Here is an 18262-nt window from a genome sequence, read left to right on the forward strand (position 1 = left end):
GACAGGAAACGGGATGCTTGTCAAAACTCCCATCCTGAACGTGCACATCACTCGGTATTTATCAAATAGAAACAGACACCCCACCTGACTACAGAGGGAACCTTCTCAGCTACACAGGAAGTTAAGAACTCAAAGCACTGAACGAGTTTTGCATCACAGCACAATCTTAATCACCCTCTCAGCAATACCAGCGACACACTGCCTTAGGAGACACTTAGCAGAAGCAGTCTTACCTTTTGTTCAGGCTGCCCTTTCTTCACGGTATCTCTTGCTAAAAAAGCACCACAAAAATAGGAAGTTAATGCATTTCATTCCGACTCCTGCAACACTCCGCTAATTCCATCTATTTTCAATCTTGGGAGGACATTTCAAGAAACAGATTCTCCACCCTCCCAGTTAATCAAATATGGAAACATTCACAAGTACAAAGTTTTTCTATAAATAAGGCTAAATAACGCCTATGACAATACTGCAATGCCTGGTTCAGCAATGTTAAAGCCTCAAGGCATCAGAGCCTGCATTTACCTTAAAATCTTTACTGAAAACAAACAAAACTCAAAACCCAACTTTTCCCCTCCCAAACAGGCAGCTTATCACCCTTCTGCTCAAAAGACTACAGCCACCCTCCAACAAACAGCTCCTGAAGACACAGCAGTGGGAAGACGCCCAGTTCAAATGAAAGAGTAAACTGCTATAGCCACGTTCTTCATACCTTTGCTGGAATCCTCAATGGCAGCTTTTATTAAAGTCAAAATGTCAATATTGTCACCAATTCTGGCGTAGTAAGCACAGTCATGACCAAGGCCATCAGTCAAACTAACATCCGCACCATTTTTGAGCAAAACTTCTACCGCATCCTTGCAGCCGTATTCACAGCCTAACATTAAGGCGGTCCTGAGGGCGGGGAGAAAGACTGCAGTCAGACTCGGGGATCCCACGCTGCAGTGGAGCAATCACTTACAGAAATCATCCCTGGTACACTTATGTCTAATCATGGAAGCTTGAGTCAAGGAACCTTTCCTCTATCAAGACAGGAAACTAAGATTTAAAAAGTCATTTGGTCAGTGTTTAAATATTTGTTAAAAAGCAAACAAAAACACTGTAATAGCAGTATTCTCATGAAACCCAGCATAAACCTACTGGCTTTGCAAGAGCCACCCACTGTTTTGAAAACTTGCATGACTTTGGCTTCCTCTCTATTTAGATACAAATCTCCATAGACACAACAAACACAAGGCAAGAAGTTTAGACAATGCTGGAGGGGAGAAGTGCTCGGGAGCCCTGGGAAAGCCTTCCAAACGCCTGCCAGCTCCAGAGCACGCAATGCAATTACCCACGCTTCGTCCCTCAGCAGCCTCACATCCACTGGCCACCAGGCAGCCAGCCTCCAGGAAAGAGCCAGCAGAAGCAGCAGCAACAAACAGAACCCCTCCCGAATACAGAAGCAAACGTTTCCAGACCCTTAGGTCCCTCCGGAGCTCCAACAGGACCCAAGTACTTCCTTGGCAGAGTACCACCAAAATGGGTCATGACCCATTTTGCACACTGATCCCAAAGCGTGCAAGGTGGAGCTCTGGACAGACAAACCCTTAAAACAACAAAGTGCAGTTTCTCTGCTGGCAGTAACAAGCCTACATGTATTTTAGAGGCAAGAACAAGCAATAAAAAAGGCCATGCTTCTCTGTGTTATTGAATCGGCACATCTACTTCTTAACTAAATCCCAGGTTCTTTTCCACAGAATTCAGCATATTTATTCTGTAGCCTGGAAGCCAAGGGACAGCTTTCTACCCTTTAAATGTCAGCAGGCGTTCTGGCAACCCTCTGCAGGCGTTACCTGTTCTGTTTGTCCCTGGCATTAACATCTGCTCCTCTGTCGATCAGAAGCTGACAGACCGTGGGACGACACATCTGAGTGGCCAGCACTAGCGGTGTCCTCCCGTCCTGAGGAGAGAAAGGGGGAGAGAAATAAGGAAAGGGAGAGAAGGCAGAGAAAGCACAAGAACTCCAATAAGGCTTGTGCAGGAGACTGCCACGAGCAGCAACTTACTCCGTCTTTCGAATTCACTGAGGCCCCATGATCACACAGAAGTTGTATGCTAGAGGAACAGTCCGACATAGCTTTCAAGAGAAAAAGAAGAGCAAGTTATACTGCTGAGAACAGCCTTCATGGAACCAATACACCCAAGGAGGTGTTTGGGGTTTCACAAAAATTCCTGCAATTGAGAGCATGACAAGGCTCTATGACTTTGTTCTCACACAACCATCTCAAAAGCGCATGAAAGGAGTCAAACGCTACTGTTCGAGACACTGCACAGCATAATGAGGACGCAGACCAGAGTAAAGGTATCTTCACCCACTAGCCTCATTGCTTTAGAGCACTGCTTGTGATACTTGCTTCAGATTTTATTAGACAACACTTGAAGGGCATCAGCAGAGACTTTCAGACCTACAACCTCTGCTGGGACTTAACAAGTTTGTTACTGAGGACAGATGTCATGACAACATAAAACATTTTCTTCTACTACAGTCACCAAAATTAAAAGAGAAGAATTGGGCCAATCTGAAAATTAATCCATCAATTGAATCTAGATTTTGTAATACAGTTACCAGAAAAGCAAAACCTCTTACCTGCATCATGGAGAGCAGTTCTTCCTTGAAGATCCACATTCTCCGTTGGACAATTGTACTGTTAAAATAAGTAACGCCGGTTATCAGTTACGATTCAGATTGCACTTATAAAGCATGAAATGTTTAGAGGTTTGAATTAAAGCAACAAAAAGTGATTTAAGAAAAAATATATAAGTTTGTAGTTGACAAAATAGTGACATACAGAACAAAGCGAGCTATGGGCACATGCACTTTAGTGCTCTAAATACACTGAAACACATTGAAAGTTGTAGAAGTAAATTAGGACCTTGCAAAGAAAATGCACAACTCCTCACAGACACTTTCAAATGTTTGTTTGCTACAGCTAAGACTCCCCACTACTCGTCATTGCTCCTTCCCTACCAGCATCACTGCTGGTTCGGGCACTCCACAGAAAATGTGCCATTTCTGTCTGCATGGAGACATGCATCAAATAAACACAAGATGAAAAGAATCCATTAGAACTTCAAAAAATTTCAAAAGAGCATAAAATGACCAGAACAAATGAAGAAAAAAAAAAAATCTCACAAACCTAAGACAATCCCCCAGTGCTGTTTTATTAACGGAAGATTAGGGATATCAATGCCCATCTTTTGAAGAAAACCCTGCTCTTGAGCAGACCTTTCAGTGTTACTGTTCCTAAACATAAATGTATTCAGAAAAGGAGCACTAGCCCTTAAAACACTCAGCTCCGTTTTCTTTAAGATGTAGGAACTACAGCTTGATTTGATTTTCTATGAAGAGATGAAAATATGTTTATTTTCTTTATTTTAGCACTCTTTCAGCCACAACTTGTTATTTACGATGAAAAGGTCTTTTCCCCATGACTGTCTTATTTTACACACAAAAAAAAGAAACAAAAAGAGATGAGTGGCATATCCCAGTTTTGAATCAGAATATTTAAGAGTGCATTTTATCTTCTTAAGAATAAAAAAACATGAGGGGCAAATTGTTTTTTCAGTACCTGTAACAGCTTCTGCAAACATAAAGCGTGTCCATATTTTGCAGCTAGGTGCAACGCGTTTCTGCCTAAAAGAGAGATCAGCATCAGTTCAGGATCTATTCTGAACACGCATTTGGAAATACCCCACAAACTCAACACGCCTATGCTGTTGCTCAAAGCCTGTTACTAATCACATAAGCCTAAGTCACTAAAGCACGAGCACAGTTTATTTCATCTCAACAAAAACCCATCTCCTGCCTCCTCAATAATTCCACACGTTTCATTACTGCTCCTGTGTTAGAGGTCTGAAACATCACAATACACAGGTGCCAGACTGTCAGATCACAACAAGGGACAGTTCAGAGCAACATCCACATTTTAGATACAATGGTCATTTTTTCCTTCCTTAATTCTGCTACATCACCTCTCATATATACTTCACTATTTTCTAAACAGTCTTTTCTTATTTTGGACAAACTGCAACCAAGGGTTCCTGCTCACAAACAGCAAAATTAATCTCAAAATACTGCAAAGCACTCCACATAAGCATTTAGAAAAAAAAAAATCTGTCATATGAAAGGAGGCAGATTATCTCTGTAATGAAGCTGAAAACTAGGCAGTATTTGCTAAGCTCGTTAAATTATGAGGCAAACAATCTGAGGCAAACTTAGCACCCATTTTTAATTACCTCTTTCATGACACTTTCACATGAACTCTGACCTCACACATGCAAACCCAGCAGGCGGCACAGGCACTCTGAAGCTCCGAGGGCTCAGGGCAGGTGCGCAAACACCCACCACAGCATCTCATTCCAGTCCGTCACAAGTCTCCATGAAATACACTTCGCATTTAAACGAACACAAACTCTTTTAAAGCAGTTCTTATACTGTTCTTCTCAACCAGAAACACCCATCTGGCCAGTAAGTCTGGAGCAGACTACATACAGTCACAGCAGCACAAAGGCAAAGTTCACAAGGTCTGCTGCAGGTCAGGGCCGTTCATGAACTTCTGTTACTGGCCATGACCAGTTTCCTCCAACTTCAGCAACAAGTCACACAGATTTATTTTTTTTTTTGCCAACCACAGGGAAATCCATGGAAAGGAACAACAGCTATCCTTTAGTTTAGCTTAATCGCACTCCAAAATGTGAAGCAAGCTGAGAACGTTTGCAGGTCGCACGTGGACAGTTACGGAAGCCTACCTGCAGCATCAGTGGCTGTGATATCAACCCCGTGAATAAGGATGGTGTTCAAGCAATCCAGGTTTCCCTTTGATGCTACAACATGGAATCTAAAAATAGGAAATACCTTGCTTAAGCACAGCTGGTTTATACTCAAAAATGGTAATATTCATCAGGAAAGCCCAAGCAAACAGCTGCATACTGAAAGCATTATACAGCCCAAAGTCACCTTTGGATAGCGTCCAAAACCAGCGGAGAGTTTTGCAGACTTCAAGGAACTAGTAACTTTCTGGAGAAGTAGTCACTGTTTACCTTGAATCAGTGAGCCACCTGAAAAACCAACATGCTTTCCACTTCTCTTCAGCATTCAAATCTGGCAAGAGCAAGTGTTTAAACACCGGTCTTCACTTTGAAGACTGTTCATGAGAATTTGACATTCTAGCTATCTGGTGTTCCAATTCAGACAAGACCAGAATCTAACGTGATTCTTACACAGATTTACACATTAAAGAGGTTGAAGAGCAGCAGCAAGATTTAGGAGTGGAGTAACTTTCAGCAGCTTCCCAACACCATTATCGCAGTCCTGGCAGTTACTTACGCAGATCTCCCTTCCAGGTCCAGTTTAGTAGGACTGACTCCTTTTTTGGCAAGGATTGATGAAACCTTTTCCACATCGCCCCTTTCAGCTGCTTTCATTAACCTGTCATCGTATTTGTTCCAGTCTGTGTTCAGCTGTGTAACAGAGAATCAGAAAAGCAAGTGAGCTTATGGTACACCACTGATCTACTCAAGGAACTTCAACAAAAGGCCGAATCATCTGCGGTTGGGGGGATACAACAGAGAGGATCTTGGTTTACAGAGCTGGACCTGCTCTGATGTTTAGAGTTACCGGCGTATAACATCACCGTAGCATTTCGATCAGGCTGCTGGCATGGAACGTACAGTGCTCCAAGACAGTCTGGGTAAGTCACTTGGTCCCTGAAGGAGACCTTTAGGATCAAACCTCTTTGGTTTCCCTCATTCTGCTTTGCTCTAACTGGTCTAAAACCGAAGCCACACACAGCAGATCCCTACCCTCACTTTCAAATAAACCTTCCAGTTTCTCCTGTTCGCTTGTCTTTAGACAGCTCCTTCTGGCCCCTCTTCTGCCATGTGAGGCTGCCAGGACAGCTGTCTTCACTGCATCTTTACTCTCTCTTCTCTCATCATGGGTACTTCAAACCTGACAAAAAAAAGTCTCTCTCCCCCCACCATGGTTGATTAACAAACACAAACTGCTACATCAGGCTGTGATAAACGAAGGATGAGCTAGCATGGATACTTGTACACACACACACTTCATACAAGAGCAACTTGTAGTATCTCAGAGATCGCTGCGTGTCTAGAAGGGACCTCGGAAGCCATACAGACAGGGAACCAACCCCACACAAGATCAGCTGTAGCTCTGCACTGCTGTCCTGGTGCCTGCATTACTCTCAGAAGCTCCACTGAAGGAGGAGGCAGTGTCCAAGGAGACCTGCGGTTCAGTCCCTCACTAATCACTCCTCCCTCGGCCAGCAGGACGAGGGAGGTTCTCCTCCCCCTCTGCTCTGCCCTGGGGAGGCCCCATCTGCAGTGCTGTGTCCAGTGCTGGGCTCCCCAGTTCAAGAAAGATGAGGAGCTACTGGAGAGAGTCCAGCGCAGGGCTGTGAGGATAAGGAGGGGACGGGAGCATCTCTCCTACGAGGAGAGGCTGAGGGAGCTGGGCTTGTTCAGCCTGGAGAAGAGAAGGCTGAGAGGGGACCTTCGAAATGCCTCTAAATATCTGCAGGGTGGGGGTCAGGAGGACAGGGCCAGACTCTTTCCAGTGGTGCCCAGCGACAGGACAAGGGGCAACGGGCACAAACTGGAGCAGAGGAAGCTCCAGCTGAACCCGAGGAAGAACTTCTTCCCTCTGAGGGTGACGGAGCCCTGGCCCAGGCTGCCCAGGGAGGCTGTGGAGTCTCCTTCTCTGGAGATATTCCAGCCCCGCCTGGACGCGGTGCTGTGCCCCCTGCTGTGGGTGCCCCTGCTTGGGCAGGGGGTTGGGCTGGGTGACCCCAGAGGGCCCTGCCAACCCCTATGGTTCTGTGACTCTAATCGGTTCCGTGATTCTGTAATCGTATCAGAGAACATTTGTCCTAATGCCTCATTATCCCATTTTAATCTCTCCACTAAGCACATTAAGAACTCTTCCCCCGCCTTCTCTCTGCAGCACCTACATCTCCAAAAAGCTGTCTCTTAGTCTCGTGCCCTTTGGGGAAGGCACGTCAACTCTTCTCTCACATCAGCAAAAGAATTAACTCCATTCATTATATGAAAACTGGATGTTTTCTTGTTCATCTTTATTGTCAATCATTTGAATTGTAATAATCTAAATACAACTATCTAGTGTTTCACTTCTATTTCTATTAAATATCTGTCCATGTCTCAAAACTTAATAAATAAGATGCAACACAAAGGAACAGATAAGTGAGGAATTCAAGCAACAGAGCCCAAAAATAGTACTGCTAACAACTTCCAACCCAAGTAATCATCTCCAGTCTAAGCTTTTCAGTACTCAAAAAAATTGTTTCATACAGAAGCGGGCAGATAAGACACAGCTGCTACAATTTTCCCCTCTATCAACTCTTATACAGCAAAGGTACCAGAGAACTCCACAGGTGAGAATAAGCTTTGAGAGATACTTCACCAGGACAATTATGAGATGTGACCAAGGGCAGACTTCAGTTTTTATGAATTCAGCAGCCAGCAACAGATGAAGCATGTACTAAATTTAGCCCCCTCTAAGCCCAGCTCACATTTATCAAGAACAGCTGGGCTTCCCAGCTTTATTGAAACCTACACTGCTTTTCACAGCCAATGCCTAACTAAGATCGATGAAATAACATCAGAGAAGCAAAAAGCAGAGTCCCTGTTTCCACCTTACCAACTCATACACATTGCTTTTCTTCAAAACATTCTTTCACCCACACAGAGGGGTGCCGAGTTTGACACCACTTCCCCCCTACGTAACGCTGGCTACTGCCGAGAAAAGCATCGCTCACCTCCCCAGCCGCTCTCCCTCCGCTTCACATGCCTCGGGCCAGGGAGCATGCCAACCCTGCCCAGCAAGGTGATCCGTAAGAACACACCATGGAGAGAGCAGCCATCAAACCAGCCCGCTGGCCTGGGCCATCTGCAGCCAGGTGCCAAGGCAAGGCACAAGCACCGAGCAGCGGACTGCAGCGGATCACAGAATCACAGAATCACAGAATAGTAGGGGTTGGAAGGGACCTCTGTGGGTCACCCAGTCCAACCCCCCTGCCCAAGCAGGGTCACCTACAGCAGGCTGCACAGGACCTTGTCCAGGCGGGTCTGGAATATCTCCAGAGAAGGAGACTCCACAACCTCCCTGGGCAGCCTGTTCCAGTGCTCCGTCACCCTCAGAGGGAAGAAGTTCTTCCTCATGTTCAGACAGATCTAGCACCACACTGGAGCGGACCCCAGCCCTGCACAAAACTGAATGCTCAAATGCTGCAAGCCCACGTGGGTACACACACAGCATCAGTGCAGAAAGGCTCTTACTAACTCAACTCACTGAACTTGGCCGTTCTCACCAACTGATCTGAACCAGCGCCATTGTGTCCCAAGCAGTTTTCAGATTTTAACATCAAATGGATGCACTAAAAATATGCAACTGGACACAGTTTTTCCTGACTCTGTCAGAGTGTTCAAAGGTCAAAATTTCACTGAGAGTGATATTCAAGAGATGAACATATATCGAGCAGCAGAAGGAAGAAATTCAAAGCTTAAAGCTTTAAATTGCCTGCAATCACCAAAGCAATACAGAGTGCAAAGCCAGCACAAGTCAGTTCTAAACAGACCACCGCACGTTCAGGCTCAGACATTTGTCACCCCACACTTCTTCCTTGTTTACTTCAAATTTAGAGCTTCAGGCCACAGGCCATGCACCCCACCCCAAAACGCAGAGCTTGTTCTCTTCATTGTCAAACCACCCCTTCTGAATCGCTTTACCCTGTCCAGGAAATTCTGTCCTGTGACAGCAACCACACGGCCAAGCTGGACACTGATGACTTGATAGTCAAGAAGCCTTTAACAGAAGAAAAAGGCTTATAGAGGAGTATTATATTCAAACCTAACTCTACACAGTGAAAGAATTTACTGATAACAGCAAGATGTATGCAGCCTGCGGGTGCATGAACTTACTAATCACTGTGGGTCAGGAGTTCAACGTGTCACTGAATAAAGAACATTAAAACTGGTAAACCTAATAATTTCCAAAACAGAGCAGCCAAAGAGGAGCTGGAAATATTTTTGCTTCTTTAAATGAGAAAGCAGCCTATCAGTCCCGTATCCTTCATGTCGGGTTCATCACAATACACTCCTTCGCCTCCTCAAAGCACCAAACCCACTACACCCAAATCTTAGCAGAGGTCATGTGAAAGCAAGAACAGCAATAACAGACAAAAAACAAAAGCTACATACAATCTTCATCTTAAAAAAATACAGCAACATTCTATGAACACTACCTTCTCCTTATGACTTACTAGCAAAGACTGAATTTTCCCAAGATTTAATGTAATAAAGCCTGGAAGAGAGACGATGTCAATTCACCAGTTCTCCCAGCGGTCGGAGCCCAGAGCTGCAGCAAGCAAGGTCTCGCCTTGACCCCGAGCCAGGTTTTGCTGGGTAAGAGAGGAGATACAAGAAGAACCAACCAAACACCCACAGCCACCCCCCTGCATCTGTAGCATGATCTGTGTAGTGCAGTTGTAATCACGAATATCTTTATTCCCCATTCTCACGACACAAACGAGATTACTGTCACCATGAAGTCTTAGCAATAGCTTACTCAGTACAACACTTGCTAAACGTGATATGGATTAATAAAAACAGACAACTGCCAAAGCTACACCCACTGGTGTCTCCTTGCCAAAAGGCAGTACCAACTGTCAATCGATTAAAACATCCATTAACTTAAGCCAGCCTGGTCAGCGTAACGAAGCCTTTGCGCTGGTGACACTGACGGTCACAGAAAACGCTGCAGGCATTGCTGGGGGGAAAGACAGTATTCCTCCGCAGCCTGGCAAAGTCTCCTCCACCAAGCTACCTTATTATGCAAGTTTTGTTATGTTTTATTTTTCAATACCTTAGAAACTATACATACAAGCTCTGCCCCCTCTAAATTCTTTTGTATATGACACATTTCACTTCCCTGGAGGAAAGCGATGACATCTTGCATGTTTGCCACTGGGTTCAGATAGCTGAATTTCACGCTTGCAGCTTACACTCGCTAGCACAAAATCACTCAAGTCTACACAAAACCCTTCACCAGCCATTCTTTCCTATTTCATAAATCGTCTGATTAACAAGAGCACTTTTTAAAAAATTACTATCATCTTCATATAAATATTTTTTTCCTTTGCTTATAACACTTAAGAAGTGGATACAATCTACTTATGATGTACTAAATCAAGTGTTGTTACATGAGTATTTAACATTTAAAGATAACCCCTCGCAGAAAGAGCTGTTAGAGACAGCTATCACTCACATTCATTAAAAAGGAAGTTACCAAGCATTTACAAACTTCAGCCTTTCACATTTTTGCAGTTGTAAACTACTGCCATTGACATGAAGTCTAAGATACCTACTGTGTCTTTAGCTGCGCAAGAAAACCAACCCGTCATCGTAGACCTCGCAGCTCCTCGCTGCCAGAAGCGACCAGTTTATCTCGCATCAAGTGACAAACCGCCGCAGCTCACAACGCACCAAACCAGAGTTCAAACGGGCTGCTTCGAGAAACGCGTCCTCTCCACCGCCCGGAATTCATTGTGGTCCGTCCTTCACTTAGCTTGGATCCCCGAGCATGTTCTCCCCATCTTCAGGATCATCTTCAGACTTCATAACTCTTCAAAAGACCCCGGGCTGCCCCTGGGCAGAGGCTGCCCAGCGGTGAAGCCCCTGGGGTCCGGCCGCCCGCTCGCCTGGCCCTCGGAGCAGCCCAGGAGAACCCTCCCGGAGCCTCCGCTCTGCCTGCGACAGACTGCCAGAGCCACTCACACACACGAGTAATATTGCCCAGACCCGAAATAGCTTGTAAACAATACGTAGACAGTCTCATCAGCCCAGATCTATTTTCTGATAATGCAGTACTTGATAGCCAAGCGATAGAAAGCAATCGCTATGAGCACATTCTCCGCATGCTCATGCCCTGAGTAACGCGGTTTAGATTTAACGTTAACTAACCAGGCAAGCATGCATGAAACTTTACTACAGTGTTATGTTCTGCAGACATGCAAACACTCACTTTAAAATAACAAACACGTTGGTCAAATTAACTGTCCACCGACATTAACGAAGGTCATACTTATCACCACTAAAAACACAGAAGGACCAAAATACTCGCTGGAGTAATTTTTTCCCCATTCCTCCACACCACAAAGCCAGACTCGTGATCAGACTTCAGACAGCTACAACTGCAGAGCAGATGGAATGTATGGTCCTATTTTGACAGAAATGTAACCGATTTTAAATTAGAAAACACACATGCCTCTGCTTTAAAAGAAATCTCCTTTTTCAGTGATGAAGCCCATTCTGAATAGAACCTGGTTTCAGCTTACTGCTGCTGCCAGCCTGTCTCCCAACACGTTAAACGAGAGGAGCCACAAAGGCTGTCAAAACATTAAACAGACAGCACAATGATTAACAGTAGGGAAGATGCAGAGTCTCCTTTCACAAGGTTTAAATTTAAATGGAGATCTCCCAAGAGCCATATTTAGGGGAGTAGGTCAACAGACAAGCAACGCACTGTTCTGTCTGCAGCAGAGAAACATGGTGCACAGCCAGAAAAACCACATACGCACACACCCCGGAGGACACACACGCGAGACTCCAAATAACCTAATAAATGGGTCCTCCTGGGAAAGATATTTTAAACATCACTCACTCATATATGCAGAAATTCTCTCTTTCCCAGTAACTGCTAGACTATTCCACACCACTGGCTGCGAGCAGCAGCCCTCTGCCGCACAGCACGAACGTGCTCCTCAGAAGAGCCGCCCAAGACTTCTCCGCAGCTAGCATCCACGTGGCAAAGCCACTCCAAAAACGGGCACTGATTACCAGAATGACTGTGTCATCTCCAGTTATCTTCTGAGCAGAACCAAGTCTGTCTCCTCAAGCTAAAAATGGCACTTTTGGGGAAAAAAAAAAAAATAAATACACTTCACAAATGACAGCAACAGCAAAAATACCCCCTACACTTAACTGAAGTCAGTTTAGTGAGAAAGCATGTAGGTAAGACTGTGCCTTCCAGCGTCCACTTTCATGTGCCTGCAGACATTCCCGGTGACTGGTGAGCTGCACTCGTCCTGCAGTCCTTTAAACGCTGAAGATCCTCCCCAGGGAGTCTCGACCACAAGATTTGGGATTGCTAAACCGCATTCCGCGCTCCTGCCCGGCTCAGACTAAGCACACACAGCAGGGCTTGGGAAACGCCGCTTTCATGGCTCCAGCAGCACGGAGCAGCTTCAGTAAACACGGCTCGGCTACAGACACACACCAGTTAAACTGCTCTCGGAGAGCTCCAAGGGCAGAAACTAATCAAGTGTGCTTGTGTTGCATTCTTTCCAGCCGAAGTCTGGAACCTAATTCAGATTTGTTTTCTCAGAGCAAAGGCCGTCATCAGATACAGCAGCACCACGATCTCTGGAGGGGCGGAATCGCCAGGCACACCACAGATGCCTGGCCAAGGCCAATCTTGCCCATTTTGTTACCAGAGCACTTCTTCCGAAGCTCAGCCTGCCAGGAACTCTTCCCAGCCCCCAGAGATAGGGGAGTGTCCCATCTCCACCACCCAGCTAGGATCAAACGCAGTACTCGTGTCTGGCATGCTCTCGGCGCAAGGGCTTTACGTTGAGCAGATGCCTTGGGTGCCTGCACACTCTGGACGTCCCTCCGGAGTGGGGCAGAGATACAGGTGCCCACCAGCATGCTCAGAAAAAGAAGGTAAACTGAAGCAGCACAGGAAGCTTTTCCAAAGCTCTCCTAGCTCTCTGTCAATGACTTCAGCTTCCTGGGCCAGGGGGATTCTACCTACACACCTACCAATTCTGAATTAATTGCTTTATTAACGTACCCAGCTTTTCCTCAAGTCCCTCCACACCCTTTGGAAAGGGACTGTACAGCTTCACTGCATGCTGCACAAACAATTATCTACTTCTGTCCTCTGTGAACCCGAAACCCCTTATCTTACCAGATATTTTGCAGATGAGAAGTCAAACCACCTATCTGCAGTTCTCATCTTGCAGACATTTTTGGGCCATCACAACATCACTACAACCTCCTGCCCTGCGTGCCGCAGTACTCGCAGCCAGCACCGATCCAGGCAGCGGATGCAGAACGTCACTGCTCTCAGCTGTTTACAGAGAATAGTTCAGAATCAAAGTTTATAGGAGACTTTTTAAAACAACCACCTTCGAAAATAAGACTGTTCCTCATCTGGCACTACAATTAAGTATTTAAAGATGAGAGCAGCAGAGCATTAATGACTGCCACTAGAGGTATTTACACTCAGGGCATATTTGGTACCAAGACTAATCACTCTCACTTTTCCAAGCAAAGCAAGACAACATGGTTCTAGTCTAGAGCACACTGACGCTGGCAACAAAAGCCATGGGGTGCTATCAGCAAGGGTAGTTCCAACAGGCTAAAAAAATATATATTTGTACATTGCTGACAACCAGATAAGGTATTAGGAAAGTTAACGTTTAAAGTTTATTATTGTTATAGGATATACATTTATCAATAAATAAACACAGCACCATACTTATGGAATCTGAGCTTGAAGCTACAGAATCTGAGCTTGAAGCTACTGGGCATCTTCTCCCTCTCAACTAAAAAAGCCAAGCAGGGAGAGTCCCTGCAGCCATGCAGAGCATTACTGCACACCCCACCACCCACCCAAGCGTCCCCACCGAGGAACTCTGAGCAAAGAGAGTGCTTTATTAGCAATCCCAAGACACAAGAGGAGAGAACAATACTGAGGTTATGGGGACGCAAACAGGACAGACAAATGAAGATCCCAACTGTGAAGGCCCTTGGAAAGCAATCCACAACACCCTGTAAGCCCAGCAGCTCTTCTGCTGAGACGTTTCTCAACCTGAACACTCTCCAGAGTGAAATTCTAGCAGCCAGAAGGGAACTCCAGACTTTTCATGACAGCAAGAAGCCCACAAGAAGAGATTTCTGGTCATCAGTCTGAGCACAACCCAAGAGGTACAACTCCCATTTGAGAACGCACTGACCTTTTCAAAAGGCAATACAGGGCCTGGGGCACAAGAAATATTGGTCCTAATATTGCAGTGAAACAAATTGTGACACGTTAACCTGTTGCTGAAATAGAAGTACTGCTCAGGAAGCTTCCACCCTAACCGGGAATTGCACATCCAGTCTCTAATACTTTCGCCTACATAGCTGCAGAATACCAGCTACATAAACAAACGGCATATTTCAATAAAACATGGAGAACCTTTAGCAGTCACCTAACTCACTTCAGGAACACCCGTTGTAATTCGAAGCAGTTCTTAAACCTTTCAGCCTGCAAGCTGCCATAAGCCTGTGAAAGTGCCCACAGCTGCTCCTCACTGCTGGGCTAGGCAGCTAATCCTCTTAGCAGGAAAACCCAAAGGGGACACATCCTCCTCTAATGCCATTAGCGGGTGACATAAGCACATAAGACACCACGAGAGCAAAGAGCTCTGGTAAAGAGCTGCCATCAGCGCTTACAGCGGGCGCTCGCAAATACACGAATGGTCCCAAAAATTATCTAGACAAAAACACTAACTTCATACTTCTATGGAAATAGCTCTAGAACTAAAACTGCAGTTTCTGAAGTCTGTGCAGACCATGAGATAGAATAATTCTTGTCAAAGAAGAGATGGAGAATTATTAATGTTAGACCCATCATTGTCACAAGATAGTAATTTTTCCCACTGAGGTCTCACACGGTTTTCCTGCAGAGAAAGGCAAACACTCACTGACAACGGAGCGTTACTTGAACACAATAAAGCACCAAGCTGAGTACAGAGGAGCAGGGCAGGCTCGGCACACTTACCAGCCCGTGCGTTTCATTTTCCTGCTTGCTCTACAGAGGTCAGAGTACATCTGTGATCAAAGCCAGCAGCTGAACAGACACACCCGGCGATTTTATACGGCACAAAGTGACAATTGCTTTTGAAGCAGTGTGATTTATTTCAGAACTGCACAGGCTGACACAATGCAGGGATAGGTTCGGCTACCGAAACGACTTTTAAGACGTGCACCAGGTGCAGCTTCCCCTCACAGCACAGATGCACATCAGCTCATCCCCGCCGATCCTGCAGACTTTGGCTCATCTGCAGTTGCCAAGGAAGTACTGCAGATACCAGGTTTGGGAAGGGGCTAACTGAAATGGGGGGGAAGTGGCATTTTCTATTTTATAAGCGTATCTTGCCTATCAGGATATGCCTGCACTCACATACAAATGTTTTGGAGCTTAAAACCTCCAGAGTAAGAGGTACTGTTTAGTCTGCATCAGGGAAAGACAGGCACAGCTTGAGCGCAGGGCTCCTGTTTCACCCAGTGGGTTCCCACACGCAGCACGGTGCGTTATCACCCCGTTCTCTGCAGTTTCTCCATCTACGGAAAATTATTGAATGCTACAGAGCGGGCGAGGCTTAGTCTAAACAGCCATCAAAAATAACAGCCTTGCTAGGACGGCGCTGGGTTTGCGCTGTTGTTAAAAAGTCTGTGTCAAGAATTCGTATTAACAGCTGTGCTGCTGCATGGCTTGTTTATACGTAACTGCATCCTGCAATTAGTTTAGGTAATAGTCTCCTAACAAACAAGTTAAAGCAAAACAAACAGTAACCACCTAAAACCTCATCATAAACACCCCTGATTTTACTCCATTCTTAAGGCATTTTCCTTCCTACTACAAGTTAGCAGATCCCATCAAGATCAAATTATTAAGTCTCAAGCAAGTATTCAAATCTACTTCTAGCCCTCTATGTGACATGTCAAATAGTCCTCTCAAAACGATCGCAAAGGTTCTAAATCTGTGTCCAACAGCATATTTCCATCTGCCAGGAGTGACATGTACCCAACAGCATAGCCAGGTTCTCCTTTCTGCATGGCTGGGGTAGCGGGAAAAACAACCCGCATCAACTACAACAGCACACACGATACCGTGGTAGTGTCAGAGACCTCTGCACACAGCTCCTGATGGATGCAAAGTCTGCCAAAATAAAAAAAAAAAATATTCAGTTCTGGTTTTAAACACGACTTTCCTCATGTCTCATTGCCAACATACAACTCCAGGGCACAAACTGAGGCACAGGAAGTTCCGTCTGAACCCGAGGAAGAACTTCTTCCCTCTGAGGGTGACGGAGCCCTGACCCAGGCTGCCCAGGGAGGCTGTGGAGTCTCCTTCTCTGGAGATATTCCAGACCCGCCTGGCCGCGGTGCTGTGCAGCCTGCTCTGGGTGACCCTGCTTGGGCAGGGGGTTGGACAAGATGACCCACAGAGGTCCCTGCCAACCCCTACTATTCTGTGATTCTGTGATTCATTGATCCAGCGCCCTCAGATTCACAGCCCCAAGACGCAGATCAGCGTGGACACTAACAGAAGTGATCAGAACTACTCACGCGCTCCGCAAGCAAAGCAGTGGTTTTGCAGCTGCCATTCAGTACAGCCCGTTAAGCACATTTCATGGCAACACACTTACACCAAAGAACCTCACACCCTTTTACAGCAATGAGAGCGTCACGGCTTTCACCACCGAAGTAACGGGGAGCCCGGGAAGCCTGGTCCTGCTGCAGCCCCAGCAGCGATCAGAGCGTGCCCAGCTCAAAGCATTTCCCTTTAACGGGAGAGCGCGGCACCAAGGTCAGAGTCCAGCCGCCGTCGCCTGCCACTGGCAGCAGCACATCCCTCTGCCTTCCTGGGGACTCGAAGCCACTTGTCTGAATTCACAAGCTCTCAGGCAAGGACAGATTGATTTGTGTACTTCCATCCATTAATAATGAAGCATCAGAAAATATCAGGGGGTGATGACAGACGACACGACTGCTACATTCATCACGCAGGGCAGCAGCCTCAAGCACGTACGCGTGGAGAAGGGAATACCACATTAGAGTGGTTCGATCCTGTTTGGTAACCACCAAGTAATGAAAACACAGAGACAGTATCAGTCTCTCATATTATAAACAGTTGCTTGCTAATAAATATTAATATTTAAACACTGACAAAGTAGTACGTAAGCTGTATCTGAGCAAATGGTCAGATGAACTTAAAACAGATAACCAAACAGCTTTATCTGCATAATTATGTCTGCAAATCAGCTGAGGATATTTAAATTGCACACATGCACTCACGGTACCTCCAATTTTTAAAAATATTTTTAATTGCTACATTCCAAAATGATAAAGCATTGAGAAATGCTCTTTTCTGAGGAGCCTGAAAATTACAATGCACCTGTAAACAGGCTGCACCACAAAGCTTTTGCCCAACCACAAATTGTCCGTCTTGACTAACCTCGTGTTTCTTCAACATCAACCACAAACATCACAAACAAGCACCTAATTCTATTTACCTAAATGCAAACGCATCACAAAGGGCTGTGTTTTTTTTTCCCCAGGGAACACACACATTAGAACAAGCCTTCGTACAGCTTCCCAGAACCCAAGCGTTCTCTGAAGAACAACCAGAGCCAGCCTAGGACTTGACATTTGAATATTACAGTGCTGCTGATTCTCGGCGGCGTTGCCTGACGATGGCACTGTAAAGGCACCCGAGGTTGCCCACAACAGAGACCAGGGAGGCAGGGGAGAGGGAAGAGTAACTCTGCTCCGGCCGACAGCAGCAGCGCTGGAAAAATTCTGCTGATGGGTGATGGCACTGTGATCAGCGAGGCTGACAAAACCTGGTTTGTCTTTGCCCAGAGCAGAGTCCTGACAAAGTGCCATGAAAATCTTGTCCGTTTACAACCCGGTGTGTGCCACCAGCAGCACGAGTTTTTAAAAAAAAAAGTTCAACACAGAAGTGCTCTTGAATCTTCAGTTAAAACAAGCTTACGAAACATCCAGTTTATACTTCACTCCTTCAGTTACTCATGTGCACTCTACAGCACACTGGTGCTACAAATAATTGTTAACAAAGTTATTCTGCTGTACATACGAAGCTACACTGCTGCCGATTAATCAGTGAACTCAAACAGAATTCTTCCATTCCCTTATTAAGAGTGATTAGATTGGCACAAGGCGTGGTACCTGCCCTCTCCGCTGCTGACAGGGCAGCAGTAGGTGTTTAACTGTGTACTGGTCAACCCACAAAGTCCCACTCCTCACACAGAGGAAAAGTCATCCACTTACCAAAACTGGGCAGTTTCCACAGCAAAAAGAGTGTAAACACGGCCTTAAACAAGTTCAGCTG

General features: G+C 45.7%; 1 protein-coding gene across 1 annotated transcript in view; it reads right to left on the reverse strand.

The window, feature by feature from the left end:
- Positions 1-18262, reverse strand: part of UACA (uveal autoantigen with coiled-coil domains and ankyrin repeats) — a 34284-nt gene that overhangs the window by 12840 nt on the left and 3182 nt on the right. The window contains exons 2-9 of the mRNA XM_075431834.1: positions 5369-5502; positions 4792-4880; positions 3612-3676; positions 2630-2687; positions 2049-2119; positions 1836-1942; positions 713-894; positions 234-271 (exon numbers count right to left, since the gene is read on the reverse strand). Of these exons, the coding sequence (XP_075287949.1) occupies positions 234-271; positions 713-894; positions 1836-1942; positions 2049-2119; positions 2630-2687; positions 3612-3676; positions 4792-4880; positions 5369-5502 (744 nt within the window). The remainder of the gene's footprint in view (positions 1-233; positions 272-712; positions 895-1835; positions 1943-2048; positions 2120-2629; positions 2688-3611; positions 3677-4791; positions 4881-5368; positions 5503-18262) is intronic.

This window comes from Opisthocomus hoazin, chromosome 10 (assembly GCF_030867145.1).
Source record: "Opisthocomus hoazin isolate bOpiHoa1 chromosome 10, bOpiHoa1.hap1, whole genome shotgun sequence".
Lineage (NCBI taxonomy): Eukaryota > Metazoa > Chordata > Aves > Opisthocomiformes > Opisthocomidae > Opisthocomus > Opisthocomus hoazin.